Raw genomic sequence first — 21650 nt, forward strand, 5'->3', positions numbered from 1 at the left:
TGGCAAGGGAGCTTCATGCCTGAGCAAAAGAGTGTTTAAGTCTTCAGTTCAGCTGGCATGGGACAGCCAGGGGTGGTGATGGCAGAGGCCCCTTTAGTGGGTTGTAGGATCACCCTTGTTTGACCATCCCATCCCACAGCAATTGCTCACAGCCTTGTCTCTCCTGTCTGCTTGTGTGGGGTTTTTCTTGTTGTTTTTTGTTTGTTTGTCTGCTTGTTTGTCTGTTGTTGTCTGTTTGTTTTTTCTTTTTTGTTTCTCTTTCTGGTTTTTGCCCCCATAATCCTCTCCTGGAGAGATCCCCAGTGCCACCTTGGTACTCACCACACTGGGCAGGACGAGGGGGACCCCAGGCACAGAGGTCTTGGCAGCAGCCATGCCAGGGTTCAGCACTGTGTAGTTGAATCCCACCCTCCCCCTGTTCTGGAGGGTGAGCTCTGCTTCTGCCACTTCATGAAACAGCTGAGGTGGGGGAGAGAGAGGAGCAGAAAGTTACAGAGTCCTGATGCTGGGCATCTCCTGCTTTTGCTGGAAGGAGAGCAAAGGAACACGATGGAAAAGCAGGAAACACAGAGAGGATCCAGGCACTTGGACTCTTCTGAGTGCTCCTGGGGAACCATCAGCCACAGGGAACCTCTGAGCCCTCCTTAGGAAGGGATTTATGGCACACACAGAGGGGCAAGAGCAACCCTGTAAACATCAGGAAAAAAGACACCAAAGGGGACAGAAATCCTCTGAGCTGTACAGTGCCATCTGCCAGCTGGCTGAAGGCAGGAGGAGGCATAAAGAGTGCAGCAGAAAAGGCACCTGCACACAGTGACAGCAGAGGGGACAGTGCCACACCTACAGGGCCAAAACTGGAGTTATCTGGGGGGGAGTGGGGTTTAACTGAAAAGCAGCAAAGCAGGGAACATTCTGGGATGTTTTATCTCCCTGCAGGGACTGGAAAGCCAAGGGAACATCCTCCCTGGTTTGTTTTGTTGGAGAATCAAGACTTTTAAAAGTGCTCCTCTTTGGAGCTGAGGATTTTTAGAAGAGGATGAGGGGCTGGATGTCTCAGGCTATGTCCCTCCCATCCCTGCTGGGATCCTGCCTGCCCCAGGATGCAGTGTTAGTAACCTTCAGGAGGAGAAATTCCCAGCTTTGGGGGGTGTGGAGATGCTCATTAAAAACCAGCTTGGATGCAAGACACATCACTCCAAGGCTGGATTTCTGATCCCTGCAGCTGGCAAAGTGAGGGAGCCTGAGTCCTAGGGTGGGAAGCACCCCACTGGTGATGGTTTTGAGGACTTCAGCCAAGAGAATTGGGTGGTACCTGCACCCCCCAGTTGATCTCTGTGATGTCCAGGCCATAGCTGATGAGTGAAGCCTCCCCACTCAGCACCACCTCATAGGTTGGGCCTCCCTCCACCCTGCAGAGTGCCAGGACACGGGCAATGATGTTGGTGTGGCCAAAGAAGGTGAAGGTGACCTGCTGGCTCTTGCCTGGCTGCAGCACACCATACAGAGGCAGGATGTCAAAAACCTGGAGGTAAGGGAGGAGAGAGAAAGATGTTCAGCATCAGAATGGATGCAGAGGAACCACCAGGGCCTGGGGGAAAAAACCAGGCATGGCTGGAGGGGCCTCTTCATCAAACACAGGCAAAATCATCTTAAACTCCTCCTGCAGCCCAAACTGACTTGCTTCAAGTGGAGGAGCCACAAGGAAAATAAGTCTTCTCCCATACTCACTAATAATGCATTAATTATTAGATGCATGAAAATAATTTGGAGGTCTCCTGGCAGCAAGAAATTCTCTCTGCTGCAGAACTTCCCTTTTAAAAACACCTTTCCCTACTTTTAAAGAAATCTGAGACTTGGAGGTGAGTTCTCCTCTCTGGGAGGACTCCAGCCAGGCTTGTCTGATACCCAGGGCTTCCCACTCCCTCTGCTTTCTGTGCTGCCCTCTCCAATGAAACCCAGGAGTGGGATAGATTCCCACTTACCTCCTCCACTCCTGGAGTGAGGGGCTCTGTCTCCTGTAACTGCATTGATCCCTGGATGCTCTGATTCTCCCCAGAGACACTGGATGGTGGTGGCTGGAAAATAACCCCATGAGAAGCAGTAAGGAGCTGGCTGGGCTGAGTGAGACCACTTTCCCAGAAACACAGAATCATTTGGGTTGGAAAGGAGCTCTGAGATCACCAAGTCCAACCCTTGACCCACTCCCCCCGTGGTTCCCAGCCCATGGCACCCAGTGCCACATCCAGGCTCTTTGGAAAGATCTCCAGACACGGAGAATCCACTACTTCCCTGGGCAGCCCATTCCAATGCCTGATCACCCTCTCTGGAGAGAATTTCATCCTAATATCCAACCTGGCAGAGCCTCAGGGGCATTTGTGCCCTCGGGTCAGTGCCCACTCCTGCCCAAGGAACATGCAGAGAAGCCCAGGCCTGCACAGGGCAGATGCTTCTGGAGAAAAACAGGAACACAGCTGCCAGCAAGAAGTATCCAACCCAGGAAAAAAAGGACTTGGAAAGTGCTTGGCACAACCATCTAAATCCAGGTGGTGCTCAGGTTCCATCTCTCAGTGCTGGAGAGCTGGACATCTCTGCTGGGGTGTCCCATGGCAGCTGAGATGCTTTTCTCGCTTCCAGCAGCTGAGAACTGGTGTTTAACTGGTGCCATCTTTCAGAAAGAGCCTCACCCCGAGGCTTCTGACCCCTGTTTATAAACAGGAGCTTTGTGATTGCTCTGGAAGTTTAAGAAGAAGTTTAAGTTCCTCTGCCAATGCAAAGAAGAGTTTTGGGCTGTAACCTTCAGCAAGCAGAGTCACAGGACATCTTCAGACCTACTCAGAGGCTTCATCTCCCCAGCAGAGAAAGCACCAGGAAGAGTTTTCCCATGTTTCCATGCTCTTTCTGTTGCCTCCCTCCACCTTTTCAAACCCAGCAAAGCTTTGCCAAGCACGTATTCTCAAACATGCTAACCCACACCTTGCCTTCTGCCTCCCCAGAGAGGTTCCACACACCTCACTTTGGTACAGAGGCACAAGCAGAAGAACAAACTGCAGCCCAGATGTAGCCTTGGGCACCATTTTGGGTCCTGCTTAGCCCATGTCCACTTGTATTTCCCTGTTTATTTGTGCACACACAGCAGCAAAGCAGGGAATAAAGATGATTTCATGGGTTCTATCCAAAACCACTCAGCCACTCTTTAAGTCTACAGGGTATTTTTACTCCTGACTCAGAATAAAAGCCTAGAATTATAACAACAAAATGGCCAATCTTGAGATGTGAGCAGGCACAACCCCCTCTACTTGAACTTACAGAACTTCCCAGATTTTCTTGCATCCTCTTTTTTGTCCCAGGAGCAGCCTCTGTCCCACATGATGCCCAACAAGGTGCCAGTTCCCACCAGCACTGAGCTCAAGCTCCAAAGCAGCCAGAGGCACCAGGAAGCTCAGCAGATCAAAGACAACTTTGTCTGCAAAGCCTTGGTTTACAGAAGGCAGCCCTGTGGCTGGCACTGCCATTCCAGGTCTCATTTCATAGAATCCCAGACTGGTTTGGGTTGGAAGGGACCTTAAACCCCCAGCCCAGGTTGCTCCAAGCCCCATCCAACCTGGACTTGGACACTGCCAGGGATGGGGCAGCCACAGCAAAGAATTTCTTCCTCATACCCAGTCTCAACCTCTCCTCTTTCAGCTGGAAACTGAAATTCCCCCCTCATCCCATCACTCCATCCCTTTGTAGCAAGTCCCTCCCCAGATTTCCTCTGGCCCCTTCAGGTACTGGGAGGTGCTTTGAGGTTTCCTGGAAGCCTTCTCCAGAATGAACCCCAACTCCCTCAGCCTGTCTCCAGAGCAGAGCTGCTCCAACCTTCAGATAATTTTTGTAGCCACAATTTAAAGCTGTAAAAAAAAAAAAACCAACCAAAAAACCTAACTTAAACCCAACATATCTGAGTGGCAAGCAGAACTCTCCAGTTTCTGCCTCCACAGAAGATCCCTGCCCAGCTGCTGGCTCTGCCACCACCTCTGCTCTCAGGGCATGGGACAGCGGGGAATTAAAAAAAGCCATGGAAGGGCCATGGGGGCAGCACTGCAGGAGGGGTGTTCAGAACATCCTACCTTGGCTTCCACAGAATCAGCTGCATCTGCTGGCTCTTGGGCAGGATCCTCCACTGCTCCCAGGGTTTTGTCTGGCTCCTCCATACCCCCAGCCCTGGAGCTGCGCCCTGCAGGTGCTGAGTGCTCCCACCTGGCTCCCTCCTCCTTTGGAGCTTGGGTTTTGATGAAGAATTTAGGTCCTGGAGGACTGAACCTGAAAAAAATAAAATCAGTTTGAACACAGATGTGCAGCAAGAGAGAGAAAAGCCTGGACAGGCCCTGGGCGGCCACTGTGATGGGTCAGAACCAGGATGGAACCCAGCAGTAAGCAGGGCTGCCCAGGGCCCCTGTGCCTTGCTGCAACAAGGAAGGGAAGGGAAGATTTCATAGAATCCCAGACTGGTTTGGGTTGGAAGGGACCTTAAAGCTCATCCAGTCCCAACCCCCTGCATGGGCAGGGACACCTCCCACCAGCCCAGGTTGCTCCAAGCCCCATCCAACCTGGACTTGGACACTGCCAGGGAGGGATGGGGCAGCCACAGCTTCCTTGGAGAACCTGGGCCAGGGGCTCAGCACCCTCACAGGGAAGAATTTCTTCCTAATGTTCAACCTAAATCTTCCCTTTTCCATTCTGAAACCATTTCCCCTTGTCCTCTCCCTACCTCCCCGTGTCCAAAGCCCTCCCCCAGCTTTCTTGTAGCCCCTTCAGATATTGGAAGGTTGCTCTGAGCTCCCCTGGGAGCCTCCTCTTCTCCAGGCTGAACAACCCCAATCCCTCAGCCTGGCTTCCCAGGGAGGTGCTCAGCCCTCTGAGCATTTCAGTGGCTCTGCTCTGGACACCTTCCAGGAGCTCTGTGTCCTTCTGCTGCTGGGGACTCCAGAACTGGACCCAGCACTGCAGGGGGGGTCTGAGCAGAGCAGAGCAGAGGGGGAGAATCCCCTCCCCTGACCACTCTCTGTGCTTCTGGTGATGCCCCCAGGACATGGTTGGTTTCTGGGCTGAGCACACACTGACAGCTCATGTTGAGCTTCTGCTCCACCACCACCCCCAAGCCCTTCTCCTCAGGGCTGCCCTCAAGCCTTTCTCCTCCTAAGATGGATTTGTGCATGGGATAATGCAGAAGCCAAGTGAAAACCTGCCCAGTGCCAACTGGTTGGGAACACTGGGCTTGAGCTGGGACATGGGACCACCTTGTGGGGGGGCAAAAAGCAAGGCAGGAAAGGAGAAGAAATGTAAATGGTGTGAAGAGCTGAGATTGAGCCACAAAAGGGACAGATGAGAAGAGCAATCAGCCAGGATGGCCCCACCAGAAAGCATCCACTGCCCCAGACCCTTCCCTCTCTGCCCAGGGGACCACAGCAAGACATTCTGCAGCTCTGCTTTAAGGTCCCTCCCAACCCAAACCACTCTGGGATTCTGTGATAATGCAGAAGCAAAGTGAAAACCTGCCCAGTGCCAACTGGTGGGAACACTGGGCTTGAGCTGGGACATGGGGCCAGCAGCTGAGGAAGGGGCTTTGCCCTCATCAATAGCCAATATTTTACTGCATTTCCTCTCCAAATGTCCCTGACAGTCATTGCTCTGCTGGGATGAATCCCATGGCTGAGCTCTGGTTTGTGTATTTATTGAATCCCTCATTGAAATGCAGACCAGAAAGTGGAGAGACAGAAGCAAAGGGACACTGTGAGGTCTGACACTCCTCATTTCCATCCTGCAGACACTGGGAATGATGAAGCTGGATTTGGTGTTCATCTGAATGCAGTGAGTGGGCCTGGGGATGTCCCACTGTGACTCTGTGTTAATTAACTTGAAGTTAATAGGCAGTTTTAGCAGCCACTTATTTGAGTCCAAGAAATGTCAGTTTTAAGAGATGAGGCAGAATTTGTGTAGGAAGGGATTCAGGGACATTAGTACTGAAAAGAAGGGGAATATCTCATGTGCCTGGGCTGGCAACCCCTAACCACTAAACCACCCCCTGGAGCACCTCATCTCCCCATCTTCTGAACACCCCCAGGGATGGTGCCTCTCCCACCTCCCTGGGCAGCCTGTCCCAGTGTTTAACCACTGTTTCTGTGAAGAGATTTTTTCCAATATCCAACCTGAACCTCCCCTGGTGGAGCCTGGTGCCATTTCCTCTTGTCCTATTGCTTTTCTCCAGGGAGAAGAGGCCAACATCTGTCTCCCCACAACCTCCTTTCAGGGAGTTGTTGAGAGCAAAGATGTTTTCCCTCAGCCTCCTCTTCTTCTCTCTTCAGGCACATCCTGAAGTCCTCACGTAGGAGGAAAAGTCTTGTCTGGACTATTTCTGCTGAGCCCAGAAGGTGTCTCCACCAGCCCATGGTGGGACAGGCTGCCTGGCACAGCTGGGTGAGCAGAGATGCCACAATCCTGTCCCCCTCTGGATGGGATTCTGCAGCAAGGCACCACAGGGAAAGGCAGGAGAAGGTAAAGCAGCAATGATCATGAACACAGAATACAAAAAGAAATAAAAAACCATAAAAAAGACTCCATTATAATATCCTTCCCAGGGCTGAATCCCTAAACTACATCAGATGTTGAAGCTCCACCCTTCTGAGGACACTGCCATTGCCTCCCATCCCCTCTCCAGAACTTCTGTTCCAGCAGGACTCACTGATTGGAGGCTGTGGGTGCCTTTTGCTCCATGTCAGAGCCAAGTTCCCATCACTGCCAAGTTATTATCCAAGGTACAACATCATTATCCCTGCTCCACTGGGAGCAAGGCAGACATAGCCCTGGGAAACCTGATCCTGGGGTGAAGGATGGTCCCAGGGGTCCCAGGTCCAGGGGACACTGGAGGCAGCTGTGTGGGGTGATGGAGGGGAGCAGGGGAGGGAGAGGTGACACTTCCCACCCAAAAGGAAGCAGGCAAAGAGAGAGATCACAGTTGAAAAGGTTTCCCACAGAGCAGAAAGATCAGTGTCCCCAAGGACAGAGGGGACAAAGGCAGCATTAACTGAGTTGGGATCTTTGGGTGCCTGGTCCCCCCTGGAGCCTCCTGCTTCCCTCTGTGATGTGAATATGATGGAGGGGAAGGACTTGAGGGCACCTCTGCTACAAAGCCAGGCTGAGAGAGTTGGGGGTGTTCAGCCTGGAGAAGAAAAGGCTCAGGGGAGACCTTAGAGCACCTTCCAGTGCCTGAAGGGGCTCCAGGAAAGCTGGGGAGGGACTTTGCACCAGAGAGAGCAGTGACAGGACAAGGGTTAATGGTTTGAAACTGAAAGAGGGGAGATTTAGGTTTGATATTAGGAAACATTCTTCACCCTGAGGGCAGTAAGGCACTGGAATGGGGTGCCTAGAGAAGCTGTTGATGCCCCATCATGTGTTGAAGGCCAGGGTGGATGAGGGAGGTGTCCCTGCCCAGGCAGGGAGGGTGGAATTTAATGATCTTTAAGGTCCCTTCCAACCCAAAGCACTCTGTGACTCTTGCACCACCCTCTTCAGGCTGCCCTGTCCTGTGCAGAGCCCCATTGCATCTCCCCCTGAGCTGAAGTCCCCTCCAAGCTGTTGGACACAATCCTCATGAGTCCCTTCCAACTTGAGATGTTCCTGGATCCTATGAATCCCTGCTTCTGAGCAGCAACAATGGCAGCTCCTCACCCTGAGGCTGTTTTCAGGGATAAATTTTGGCTGAAGAGGAGGAAATAGTTTATCCTGCCTCCCAGATTTCATCTGATGGTTTCTCAGTGCTCTGCCAGGAAAGAGAAGCAAGAGCAGCAGTTCCCAAATTTCTTGCTCTGCCTCAGCCTGAGCTGCTGTAAAGAATACTTCATTTGCAATAAAAATAAAGTATTGACATTTCTGTTTCATAAACAATCCAAGCCTGCAGAGACAGGCTGGGAGCAGCAGCCCAGGGGGATCAAAGCAGGAGCCACCCAGGCTGCAAAGGATTTTCCAGGGAGAAGGATGCTGCTTGCAGGGCAAAGACACCTCAGGATCCCACCAGGTGCTTGGGGTAATGAGGATGCTCAGAAAGCAAGGAGAGGATTTGGCTGCTTCCCAGGTTCAGCAGCTGAACAGCACTGGCAGAGCAAGAAGTCACCTTCCAGCCAGCACTTGCTGCCCAGTTATAAAACCAGAAGGCAACCCCCAGCCAAGCACAGCCACGGACATCTCCCACCTTTTGTCCTGATGGCACAGAAAGCCCAAGATAAAACAATTCCCACACTGCTGTTCTGGGCTCCACCTTCCATTGGGAAAAATCCTCCAGGTGTGGGACAGCATAAGCCATGGTTATGGAAGGGCTGGGGCAGCAGAAGCTCTCCCAAACCAGCAAATGAGCTGGGAAAAAGCAGTGATGTGCAGGAAGGAGCAGAGGAGCACAGTGAGGGTCACCATGGGAACAGCAGAGAAGGGTAAAGACATGGAAATGGGAACTCATCACCTCCAACCTTCATCCTCATAAAGCAAAGAATCCCCAGACTGGCTTGGGTCAGAAGGGACCTTAAAGCTCATCCAGTCCCATCCCCCTGCCAAGGGCAGGGACACCTCCCACCGGACCAGGTTGCTCCAAGCCTCCTCCATCCTGGCACTGAACTCATCCAGGGATGGGGAGGGACATCCAGAGCTTCCCTGGGCAACCTGGGCCAGTGGCCATCACGGTGTCACCATCCCACCCCCACTACCTGGGGTTTTGTCTCTGATACAGACTTTGCAACAAATCTTTTTCCTTACTCCTGACTTTTCTTGGCACTCACTGCATTTCCTTTTCATTCTGCCACCAGCACATTCCCACAAGGCTCCCTTACTTCAGGTCCCCAGTGGTTTGGCCCATGAGCATTGAGCCTCTCCACAAACTCTTCAGGAAATCCCAAATGCCACCTTGGAGATGAAGCTCACAGTCCCTGCTCCAAGGAGACTCCATCTCTGAGGAAGAAGAGGCCACTTCCCTGCTAAACAGCTCCTCCAGACCTCATGCAGCTGAAGAAGATGTCAGCAGCACGGTCCCATCCCCACTTTCCTAAGTCCCCCAGGGGATTTAAGCAGGAAAAGTGACACCAACACCCACAAATGGACTGTCCCAAGGAGCTGGTGGCAGTGAGGGACAAGAAGGAATCTATGCTGAGCCATCACCCAGCTGAGACTCCCTGCAGCAGCCCTGGGATGGACCATGGAATGGCTGAGCTTGGAAGGGACCTTACAGCTCATCCACCCCAGCCCCTCCCAGCTCAGCAAGATTCCTCCAAGCCTCATCCAACCTGAACTCCTCCAGCAGCCACAACTTCTCCAGGCAATCTGTTCCAGAGCCTCAGCACCTGGATGGCCACATCCCTGCTCCATCTCCTTGCTGGGGATGCTCCTGACAGAGCACTGCTGTCAGATTTTTTGCCTTGTGCTGCTTTTCACTGTCTGCATTTTTCCATTTCTTCCTTGTTAGGAAAAGCAACAAAGCAAAAACTCCCTCAGATGTAAAAGAGAATTGGGATGGGGGTTTTTGTTGGACCTGCAGTGCAGCCAGGGGCCATACAAGAGGAGGCTGCAGCGGGATGAGAAATGATAAAGCATCCAGGAAGGGAAAGGCTCCTGGTTGGATCCAAACAAACTGGCAGAGAAAATCCTGGATGGGGGAGAAAAGAGTCATTTTCTGCACGGGTAGCTCGACAAACCCTTTCCCCAAAGAATCTCCTGGCAACTCATTAGGCTGCAACGACTTGTAGCCAAGAAGTGAATGCTCCCCAGAGCCATGGGATCACCAGATCCATCCTGGGACACAGAGGGAATGTGGCTCGTGTGAGAGGGACAAAGAGGTGATGTGGGAACAGGAATGGGCAAAGCAAATGGCAAGGCATGGAGCCTTAATGAAGGGTGAAAACTCCAGAGAAGAGCTGAGTTTGGGGATGAGCCTTTGTCACAGGTTTGTAAGAAAATCCTGGTGTATCCTTTGGGTGGGAATTCCAAACAAAGCTGGGGAGGAGGATGCTGCCCTTAGGCAAGAAGACAAACCAGCCCTTGTAGAAGGTAAGAAAGACAACAAAATGTTTGAATTTGGCTCCATATCTCCTGTCTGCTGCTGGGTGGTTCTGCAGCCCCATTGCAGTGCTCCAGAAAACATCTCAGTGCAAAGGTTTAACTCACCTTTCAGCTACTAAAGGTCCAAGAGTTAAGGAGAGACCATTCTCAGTCTGTCTCTAACCACACAGGAGTAGAAGAGGAGTAACCAGGAGGTATTTATGGCTCAGCAGTGTCAGAGGAGGGACATGGGTTGGCTTGAGTTGGACACATCCCACCACGAAGCCCCTGTTGGGCTATAGGGTCCCTCTGCTCAACCTTGCAGCACCAATAGTGGGTGAGGAGGAAAAAATTGGTTGAAAAATCAGAAAAAAAAAAAAAAAAAGAAAAAAGTCTAAGCACATAACACCTTGATCCAGGCAAAGAAAGAACATTTTTCTTTCCTGGCCAAAACAGATGTGTGTCTGATTGATGCTGGGAGTCTCTAAAGATGGATTCCAGCAAGGCTGGATGTTCAGATGGTTAAATTCTATTGATCTCACCTTCATGAGACCTGATGCTTGATTCCCTTGATGTCAGACTGAGTTAGCTTGATCTGATAATTTAGAATACCAACAGTGCTTAATGTGGGCCAGAAATAATATCTGACATGCTGCCCTTCTGCTGGGCTCTTAATGATCAATTTGAGGTGTTAATAGCTTGGAGACCATCTTCATTTCCAGCTCTGCCACTGAGTGTCTGCTGATGGACCCAGAGAGAGCACATTACTGTCTAATTAACATGCAGAGCAGACCAAGAAGCTGTCCTTCTGTCCACAGTGCTAACGAGCCAGCAAGGGGGGGGGATGCTGAACCCTTTGGAGCTCACATCTCCTGCCAGCTGCTCAGGACCCTCCAGTGCACCCAACTCAGCAGAGCTGGGCAGTGGCAGGATCTGCCCAGCAGAGCCAATGGAGGTGGAGGCAGGGAAATGAAAATGCTGAAAACTGACTCAGAATACACATTTCCAAACCCTTCAATTGGTTCTTATGAAGTAAATAAATAGATAAATAAAAAAACAACCAACAAACCAAACCAAGAGCAGTAAAGATAAACAGGCAAGTGGCCAACAAGTGGCCCCAGAGGAAATTGATTCCACACAGGCTTGACAGTAATGTGCTTGTTTCCCCCTTATTAGAAAATATAGGCATTGTTCTACTCTGGAAATTAGGTTTCCCCTTTGGCATGCAATTAAACCCTCATCTAATTTACCAGGAGATGACAGAGGCCTTCAAGCAGAGCACACAGCCCTGCTCCTCCTTCCCAGCCCACCTCCCTCCACCTCCTTTTGCATTTTTGGGGCTGCTGGGGAAGGTGCTGTGCATCAGGGGCCTCCCTCAAGATTTCCTGTCACTTGGTAAGCTCCAGCAGTGCCCAGGTCTGCTCCTCACAGCTCCCTTCCAGCTCCCAGAAGGTCATCTCCTCTCAGCCAGAACCCAATGCCCTAAGCAAAACCATTTATTGATGAGCTGGGTGATTTGTAACAGCAGAACTTCAATGCCCAGGGCTGAACTTTGCTCAGTTTCCTGGGGCATTGTGGAAAAACCATTTGCTGCTGTCATTAGAACTGCCCAGACTGGGCTTCTGGGCAATGCAGAGTGACCACAGAGGGAAGAGTGGCCACAGATGTGTCCAAAATTGTGCTCCAGCATGATTCCTCTTGGGCTTGGAAGGTACAGGCCAGCACTGGGTGGCCCTGCTCCCCAGAAATCTGCTCCCACCAACACTTAGAGCTGGACCTGGTGCTGCAGCAGAATCTGCTCTTTTGCTGTAAACCACTAAAGAGCTGGTTTGGGAATGTGCTGCACACTTGGACAGCTTCAAAACTCACTTGTCCAAGGTGCTGTTTGCCCCAGGCCACGGGGATCTGAGGAAGCAGCTTTCTACACCCACTTTCCTTCCCAGAGAAAGTGGGGCTACAGCTTCCCAGGGGGCTACAGCAAAGCAGCAAGAGGCTGGGACAGCAGCACAGGGCTCTGGTGGCAGGGCCTGTGTAGGGTCTCAGTGTGAAATGAGGACAACCAAGGTTGGGAGGGGAGGGAAAGAGGTCCCATGGCCTGTCCCAGAACCCAGGCACAGACTGGGAGCTCCAGAAATCCAAGCAGCACTCCAGGCTATGTAAAAAGTGCTGGTGGCATCTTCCAGCCCCAGCTTGGATGGAGAATGTGTTCTCCTTCCCAGTGCCATGGGGGTGGAGATCACCTGTTCCCTGAACATCTGAGCCTGAGCAGAGCTGGTAGGTGTCATTTCCCCCAGGGAAAGCTGAAAGCAATCCACGAGATCCCAGGAAAGCAGCCTTGGTCTTTGCAAAGCACAAAAGAGACAGTAGGAAGGAGAAGAGATTCAGGGAGAGGGCAAAGGTGCAGATACCTCATTTGGCTCCCAGGCCTGGCTGTCAGGAAGGACCAGTGGTACTGGACAAGCAGGGGGCTGCAGTTGGTCATCTCCATGCTCCTCTCCTCTTCAGTGTCATTCAGGATGCAGCCAAAGTCCAGGGCCATGGTCTGGAGATGGAGATTTGGGAAGTAGACTTCTCCCCGAACAGTGACCTGCTCCTCATGAGGGTGCTCAAGAAACTGGATCCTCAGAGCCTTCTCTACCACCCTGATATTCAAGTCTTCTTCATAAGCAGGGTTAAATCTGATGGAGAGCTGAAGTTCCTCCCCTATCTCCACCTTCATGGGCTGCAAGGAGATGAAGAGCATTGACCACCAGGGTGATGAAGCCCCAAGGTGCAGCATGAAACCTGGAGATGCTCAAAGTGCAACTCCAGTGGAGACTTCTGAGCTCATCACTTTTTTTCTCAGAGGCTGCACCTGACTGCAAGCACCACAGCACCCTTGTCTGAAACCACCTCAGGCTGCTGCTGCTGCTGCCCTCTGCATCCATCCAAGGAGGAAATAAATATTGTTGTCCTGATTTCAAGAGTCACAAAAGCTCTGTGTTAAACAGAGAGCACTCTGGGACACCAGGGCCCTTTGCCCTGACTCTTTAAACACCTTGATCCTCACAGCACTGCAGCCTCACCTTTCAGAAGGGGTGGCCAGACCTTCATCACCACCATCTCCAACATCTCCCACCAGCAACAGGGGCCAGGCAGAGGCTGGAGGAGCATCCTCAGCCCTCCTGGAAGCAGAGCTGCCCTGTCAGGAAGCACCCTCAGTTATCTGAGGAGGGATGGTGGAGAGCTGGGATGATTTCCATAACTCACCTTTAGTGCATGGCTTGCCCAGACTTTGTTGCCTGCTCCCCTCTCCTGCCTTAGAGCCAGTACATATGTCCCCACCTCAGATGACATTTCCTTCCCTTCAGCACCTTGTTTCAAACCTCATTTAGTGCAGGCCAGTCTGCTGCTGACCCTGAGGAACAAACTTCTCTCCTAGAGGACCCCCAGGCAGAAACACAGCACCACATTTCACCCCCTTCAACCACCACCCCCTCTGCTCACCTGGACAGCTGCAGGCAGGGGCTGCTGGTCCACACTGCAGATGAAGAAGGGCTGCTCTAAGGCCAGGACAACACTGAGTGGCAGGGAGGAGATGTTTTTTAAAGAAAAAGGCTTGTACTGAAGAGTCAGGACATCACTGGGTTGCTACATAAACAGGAGACAAGGAAAAACCAACCTGAAGTGGCCATGGACCTCCACCCCCTTCCAATGCATTTAATGTTTTCCAGACCTAGAAGTGCACACATCTTTATTTACTCTTTTAATTGGTTTCTACCCTCTTAAAGGGTACATCAGGTGCTTTTCATGTTTAGAAAGCACAGCATCCCCTGAGGAAACACCTTTGTGTCCAGGTGAGGGAGCAGGAATCTGAGAAGAGCCAGCTGCATGGATGAGATCACAACCAGAAAGTGAACCCAGACCATCTGTCCCTAGCTCTGCATCCTCTCTTGGGCAGAATTCCCTATTTTTCACCTCTATGCAGTAACTTCTTAGAGCCATATTTGTTCTAGGAGCCTCACTAACTGTATGATGGGAAATATTTCTTTACTGTCCAGGGCAGTGGGGGAGTCACCATCCCTGGAGGTGTTTGCAAAACCTGGCACTTCAGGATGTGGTTGGGGTTGGGTTGATGGTTGCACTTGATGATCTTAGAGGTCTCTTCCAACTTTAGTGACTCTACAGTTCTATAAAGGAGAAGAGCAAGCAGGATTGGGCCAGCAGCAGAGGGCCTGCAGTAGCCCAGAGTCAGCTCTGAGCATTTACACACAGACCCAGCTGGAACAGCCCAGTTCCAATGTGTCTCCTGCTTCCTCTGCTGCACCAGCAAAGGTGTCTGTGGTCTCAAAGCTAAAAAACTAAGCTCAGCCTAAGCTATTTCTTGCTGTTTATGCTTTGCTCCAGGTTTCCTGCATGGCTTCTATAAGCCAGACAGTGTTTGGGTGTCCTGAGATCCAGCAGCAGCATTTGATAAATCAGAGTCTGTGGAATCAGAGCTGAAAAGCTCCTCCTTAAACCTGAGCTGCCTGCTCACAGGATTTGATGCTTCTCTGGTAGCCTGGGAACTGGAGGAGAGACCTGAAAACACAGGAACTAAATAATGAAATCTCTCCTCTTCTTCAGACACCTTGCCAAGGAGGGAAAGCTGATGCAGGAGTCAGGCTGCAGAGACCAAAGGCACCTGGTTGGTTTTGGCATCCTCAGCACTGAATCTGAAGGACATCTGTGGGTCCTTTAAGAGGGGGATGCTTGGAAAAAAGCAGAGCAAGAATCCATACCAGGAGGGGAGGACAGAACCAAGGAGGAGGGCAAGACACACAAGAGATGAGGGGTTTTTCCTCCTTTTCTCAGCCTCCCTCCAGGATCAGCATTCAGACATCATAGAATCACAGAATGGGCTGGGTTGGAAGGGACCCAGAGCTCATCAAGTCCAACCCTTGATCCACTCCCCCCGTGGTTCCCAGCCCATGGCACTCAGTGCCACATCCAGGCTCTTTGGAAAGATCTCCAGACACGGAGAATCCACTACTTCCCTGGGCAGCCCATTCCAATGCCTGAGCACCCTCTCCAGAAAGAAATTCTTTCTCATCTCCAACCTAAACCTCCCCTGGCACAACTTGAGACCCTTTGTGCCCTCTTGTCTTGCTGAGAGTTGCCTGGGAAAAGAGCCCAACCCCCCCCCTGGCTCCAACCTCCTTTCAGGGAGTTGCAGAGAGTGATGAGGTCTCCCCTGAGCCTCCTCTTCTCCAGCCTCAACACCCCCAGCTCCCTCAGCCCTTCCTCACAGCAATTCTGCTGGATCCCTTCACAGCCTCCTTGCTCTTCTCTGGACCTGCTCCAGCACCTCAAGCTCCTTCCTGAGGGGCTGAGGGGCCCAGAACTGGACACAGGACTCAAGCTGTGGCCTCCCCAGGGCTGAGCACAGGGGCAGAATCCCTTCCCTGGACCTGCTGGCCACGCTGTTCCTGAGCCAGCCCAGGATGCCATTGGCCTTCTTGGCTACCTGGGCACACTGCTGGCTCCTCTTCAGCTTCCTGGCAATCCAGACTCCCAGGTCCCTTTCTGTCTGGCTTGGCAGAAACCATGGCATCACCATGCCTTGGAGGATCCCCCAAAACTTCCCTTTACCCTGAGACTAAGAACTGGTGTTTCTCTAGAACTGGCTATGAGGCCCAGCCCCAGGGTGCCTCTGGAATCTCAGTTTTACTGAGTCCCAGCTCTTAAACATCCTCTGCTCACCTCACACAGAGCCTCAGGCAGGGCCAGGAGGGGGTCTGGCACTGATCCTTTGGCACAGGAGGTGCCAAACCCCCACTGGGGCTGTCCTGGCCCCACACCTCTCCCCCTGTGCTGTTGGATCACACAATCCCAGACTGGTTTGGGTTGGAAAGGACCTTAAAGCTCACCCAGTCCCAACCCCCTGCATGGGCAGGGACACCTCCCACCAGCCCAGGTTGCTCCAAGCCCCATCCAACCTGGATTTGAACACTGCCAGGGATGGGGCAGCCACAGCTTCCTTGGAAAACCTGTTCCCCCCAAAAAAGCAAAGCAGGATCAGCAGCTCAATTCTGTCTCCACATAAAGAATGTCAGAACAGAGCTGGTGACTGTCTCCAGCCCCAGAGAAAGGAAATAATGATCTTGGTGTTAATGGCCCTGCCCCATGGACTTGGAGAAGCTGATTGACCTTGTCCCTTGAACACAAGCACACACACAGACACCTCAGGGGCTTGCATGAAGTCCCCATGAAATGTCACCTTGCATCCCAGAGACTTTACCTTCTCCACCCGGAAAGTGATTTCCCTGGAGGACACCTGCAGGACAGGAGCCACAAACTCACAGGTGACATCCACGTGCATGATGGGGATCTTCCCTGCCTTGTTCCCCACCGTGGCATGGCACAGCAGCCTCTCCTTCACCACCTGCAGGCAAGAGGCAGACCCAGGAAACACACGGCATCTCCTACCCCTTCCCCAACACTCTGGGCATCAAGGGTTTTGCCAGCCTGGATAAAAACTCTGGAATCTTGGCCCTTCCTCACCAGCAGCTTTTACTGCTGTGACATTGCTCTCCTCCTTTTTATAGACCCCTTTCTTTTTATAGACTTTTGGTCTGGTTTGAGTGGGAAGGGGCATTTCAAGGCCATCTCATCATCCAGCTCCCCTACAGGGAGGGACATCCTCAACCAAATGACATTGCTCAGAGCCCTGCCCAATCTGACCCAGGGATGGGGCCCCTACCACCTCTCTGGGTGACCTGAGCCAGAGTTTCACCACCCTCAGCACAAAACAAATATCTCCAACACAATGTCTCTAAAAACTGTCTCCAATACCAAAGGCATTTGTGAGTTATGGGCTGTCTACAATTACAGTAATTACTGCCCCACATGATCAGCTTTTTGATTTGCCCCATAGCTAAACATAATGCTTAGAGAAAGCTGTGGGTACTGATGAAAAAAACCCCATCAATATATTAAGGGAAAGGGGGGATAGAAGAGTCAATGCCACCAAAGCCCCTTGGAAGCTTAGTGGAATGGATGCATGGAAAAACCCAGGCAGGCAGCCTGCCTTCAGGTTAAGAGAGGATCACTCACTCCTGGGATGTGCTGTGCCCTCCTAGAGCTGGCTGTAAAACCACCAGCAACTGCTCTGTGATTCCATCATTCCCTGTTGTGGATCCCAAGTCATCCTCAGGATAAAGCTGAGGGACCACGAGCCTCAAGCTCTCTTCACCCTGGGAAGAGGACACCACCTCTTCCTCTGCTTTTGATCCCTGCACCCACCTCCCACTGACTCCAGGAGCCCAGTCTGGCACCTTGGTGGTCACACCAGCATTACTGGGAGGAGCACCACGTTGGTTTTCCATAGATTTCATTACTTTTTTTATTCCTCATTACTGTTTCATTAAAGTTGGGTACTTCAGCTTCCAACCCCATAGCTTCTCTCCCTTTTTCTCTCTCCTTTCCCTCTGGGAAGGGAGCAGGGCTGATAAAGAGCATCTCTCAGTTATTTACTTGCCAGCCCAGCTGTAAACCTTTACAGCAACCCTGGAATCAGGGAAAGATCCCTGTGGAAAGCAGCCCCTGGGCAGCACTGTGCTGGAGGACAGAACTGGGGCATCAAAAGCCAGCACAGCAGAGGAGATAAAAAGCCAATAAATAAATTAAGGTAAAAAAAGCAAACACATACTTTAGCCCCAAAGAAACTCTAAGCTGCTAAGGTTATCTCTGCCATATTTGGATTTCCCTGGAAAGAAGGGGCTGGGAGAAATAACACCCAGTAATCTTGCCTAACTCCACCTTCCTGAGCTGCTATCCAAAGGATCTGCAAGACCTGGCTGCCCTTGGTGTCTGTTATGGAAATCCAGACAAAATCAGGTTGTCAATTCTAATGATCCCTGGGAAGAGTTTTCCATGTGGAGAACGTCACAGTGATCATTAGAGCTGCCACACTCTTTTAGTTTTTCTCCTCCAGAACTCAGTGCTAGAGGAGTCCTTTGCCCAGAGTTGTCTAAGGAGGAGAAAAACCACAGCTCCCAGGCACTCCCTCCCATCCCAGATGTTTTGGTTTATATACCACTTCCCTCATATATTACTTGGGTTTGGGTTTATTTGTTTTCTGCCTGTGCTCCTTGTCTAAGTCTTACTTATTTTCTCTGCCCTTCTGTTCCTCCTCAGCACATGACACCTCTTAACCTGCTGTCTGTCCCTAAACCAGCAGGGCTTCCTTCAGCCCCTCTTTTGGGATCTGCAGCTTGGCTTGATGGTAGCTATAGAGACACAAAAAAAAAGCCCTAGCAACTGATGGTAGCCAGCAAGGAAAGCAATTACTGCTGCCATGGCAACTTGTGGCCTTAAAGCTCCTTTTCTCAGGGAAATGTCACACAGCTGCAGAAGAGTCCCAGCAGGGATGATCCCATGGGAAAAGCTCAGCCCTGGTGGGGGGGAATCTCACCTGGGGAGTGCTGCAGGAGCCTTCCAGCATCATCTCCATGGTCTTGCCTGGCCTCAGCTCCATCATCCGTGGGTGAAGCTTAAACACGGGGGAGGGAGGTTGGGGGTGCTGCTGGGGGAAACCTCTGCCCTTGGGGTGACTGATGGGGGGGAGACGGCTGTGCCGGTGGAAGGGGCCAAAGCCCTCAGTGGTCCAATAGAGCCTATGGGTCTGTCTGCCTTGGTTTGTTATCTTCAAGTGGTAGCAGCAGGGATCCAGGCTGGAAGAGAAGCAGAGATAAGGAAAACGTCCCAGGAGCTGCCATTTCCCAGGGCTCACCCCACTGCAGTGCCCCGATGGCATCGCCGAGCTGCAGCCTGAGCAGTAACCTGGCCCAGAGCTTCAGCAGGAGCCAGACCTTGGTTGTCCCTGAGTCTGTCACTATCCAGCAGCTGGGGCTGTTTGCAGAGCCCAAGGAAAAGCTGCAGGAGGAACATCTCACTTACTGCAGCCTTTGGTACTCAACATCTTTTTCCCAGGTGCTCCCTGCAGGTCTCTGCATTGGATGCTCTGCTGGGGCTTTGCTGTCATTCCCCCTCCTCCCTGGGAGCTGCTGCCTCAGAGGCTTCCCCCAAAGATACCACTGGGGGATATCTGGGGATTGGGTGCCCTGGCACCCACATGATTCCCTTGGCACTCCATCCCTGAAGGAATATCCAACCCTCACCCCTCCCAAGACATCACCCACAGCTGGTTTTGGGTCTTGGGAAGCTCAATGCACTGTGAGAACACAGGAGCAACAGAAGTTTCCCTGGTACAAACCCAGCAACAAGAGCAGATCCAGCTGCTGAGTGAAGGGAGTGACAACAAGAGATGAAGAACCAGACCTAGAAATAGCACAGAATGAAGATTCAGTGGCACTTGATTCCTTCATATCAAGAAACACTAACTGCTGCCTAGTCTGGAGTAATTATTTCACCCTCCATAAATAAACCTGAGCATGCCCAGGAAGTCAGTTATACCTGGAGCAGTCACTCTCTTCCTCTCTTTGTGAAAAACAAAGAACCTGTGGCTTCCAGAATGCACACCTGCCACAAGGAGCTGGATGCACACACAGTGTCATGGAGCAAAGTGCTCCCTGGAACAGACTGCTGAAACCCAAGGTGTCTCAGGTCAGTGTGAAATGGGTTATCACGAGGAGAGGAGCAGAGGAAAGTTTGGAGCAGCTCTGGGTAGAGGCACAATCTGTGGTTCTGGGAAAGCCCAACTCATCCAAGATGTTACGTGGGTCCCACCTCAGCTCCCTTGGCAGCTGATAGCAATGGTGAAGGGGGGCAGGGGACATGAACCCCCCTGCCACTGTCCCCTGCTTTGGGTAGCCAATTTCTGGCTGCACAAGACATGCTGGACAAGCACCAACCCCCCTGCCATGTCCATGCTTAGGTGAATGGCTGTGAGTGCATATTTAACCCCCCCCAAAACCTACCTGCTCTTTCTACCCCACAAAATAGGTATTGGAGCAGCATGGGAACTCTCTGCAACCAGGGAAAGGAAGAGGCACCTCAAGAAGACTTCTCACCCCAAGAGCTCTCCAACACAAGGCTGACAGCACTTGGGCAAGGTTTATTTGTGTCCTGTTTGCAAGGTTTCAGACACCTGCCTTCAGATCAGTGAATCCCCTCTTTCAAGCTACCCTCTTTCCATTACCCATCTCAATTTATCCCACTCAACCTCAGGGGACTCCTCCACCTCTCCTCTCCAGAGCTGGTCCCACAGCCACCCCTGCTCCCCACGAGCTGATGGAGCAGCTGGCCAGGAAAGCAGGAGGAGATGCCAGGAAAGGAGCAGCCTGGATGGGAAACCAGGAAAAACTGACTGAGGGATTTGTCACAGCAAAGAGAAATCCTGCTGCTCCTTCAGGACTCCCAGGCAGGGGGGGAAATAAACCAGCACCATTGGTTTAGTTGAGGAGCTGCTAACAAGCCACCACCAAGGTTTATACTCCACAGTGAGTGGAAAAGCAAGCAACCTTATTGCAGAGGGAAAAATGTTTTTACTTGTGATGCAGCATTTTCCAGCTGGAGGCTTCCTGGACCTGCTGCTTTCCTCCAAAGCTTTATTTTATACAGTGAGGAAACAAATGTATTATAACTAAGGGCAATTCAGTCACAGTTTAGCAACTGGTGTCCATTTTGGTGGCTCCTGAGGGTGTCTAATGACTTTTCTATGGCTATAAAATGTTTCTGCAGCAATTCCTGTGGCTTCAGTGAAATGGAGCAAGGACCTTGAGCCCTGAAGGAGAACCAGCTGGAAGGATCTCCTTGCTGAGCCCCCAGGAGGAGGAGGGGGAGCTGAGAGATGTCCTACCTGAAGTGGGGTCCCAAGTTAAGCTCTGGAGCAAAGGGTTTGTCAGTGACAATCGTGGTGCCAATGCCAACAGCCCTGACAGGGATGGCAGAGGGATGGCTGTCCTCTATAAAGAGGTTCACCTCATCCTGGAATTTCTCAGTGTCATCCAAGTTGGCAATGACAGCCACAGCCACCTCAGTCTCAGGGGGGATCACTCCTTTACTGGGTTCAATCCTCCAGCGTGAGCATTTGTCAGCCTGCAAGAGAAGGCAGAGAGAAACTGAGGACAGAAACCATGGCCCCTGCCCTCCTGTGGGCTGTAGGAAAAGGAAGAACTGAAAATATCAGGGTATAAACCATGAAGGCTTAATATCCCTACATCTGTGCTATTATGTCTGGAAACAGCAACTCTGCAGGAGCTTTACACAAACCTCTATTTTACCCTCCCTTTAACAGACTCACTTCATTAACTCAGTTTTGCCCAATCCAAGGGAATTCTCAACCTCAGGAGAAGGTTGTTCCCCCTCCAGTCTCTCTCCTTTGGAGTTGGGAAGGTGCTTTACTTCTCCTGGTTCCCCCTCAGTGGTGCTTGGGTTGGCAGCTCAAGGCCAGAGGAAGCCAGGAGTGCTCAGCTCCCAGTGTGACACTGCTCTGAACCCCAAGAATAACTCTGGAAAACCAGCTGGTCAAAACCCCAAAGCCTTTTTTCTCAAGAGTTAAGCAGTGCCTCTCAACAGGCCCTGAATGGCAGGGTTGGGGTTGTTCAGCTCCAGGGAGACCTCAGAGCACCTTCCAGTGCCTGAAGCGGCTGCAGGAAAGCTGGGGAGGGATT

At 51.7% G+C, this 21650-nt stretch overlaps 1 protein-coding gene across 1 annotated transcript in view; it reads right to left on the reverse strand.

Moving 5' to 3' along the window:
- The window catches only part of HYDIN (HYDIN axonemal central pair apparatus protein), a 152317-nt gene that overhangs the window by 52308 nt on the left and 78359 nt on the right, over nt 1–21650 (reverse strand). The window contains exons 18-26 of the mRNA XM_030457986.1: nt 20837–21075; nt 18491–18749; nt 16316–16459; nt 13543–13686; nt 12465–12778; nt 4110–4302; nt 1983–2075; nt 1313–1522; nt 322–459 (exon numbers count right to left, since the gene is read on the reverse strand). Of these exons, the coding sequence (XP_030313846.1) occupies nt 322–459; nt 1313–1522; nt 1983–2075; nt 4110–4302; nt 12465–12778; nt 13543–13686; nt 16316–16459; nt 18491–18749; nt 20837–21075 (1734 nt within the window). The remainder of the gene's footprint in view (nt 1–321; nt 460–1312; nt 1523–1982; nt 2076–4109; nt 4303–12464; nt 12779–13542; nt 13687–16315; nt 16460–18490; nt 18750–20836; nt 21076–21650) is intronic.

Source organism: Calypte anna, chromosome 11, assembly GCF_003957555.1.
Source record: "Calypte anna isolate BGI_N300 chromosome 11, bCalAnn1_v1.p, whole genome shotgun sequence".
Taxonomy (NCBI): Eukaryota; Metazoa; Chordata; class Aves; order Apodiformes; family Trochilidae; genus Calypte; species Calypte anna.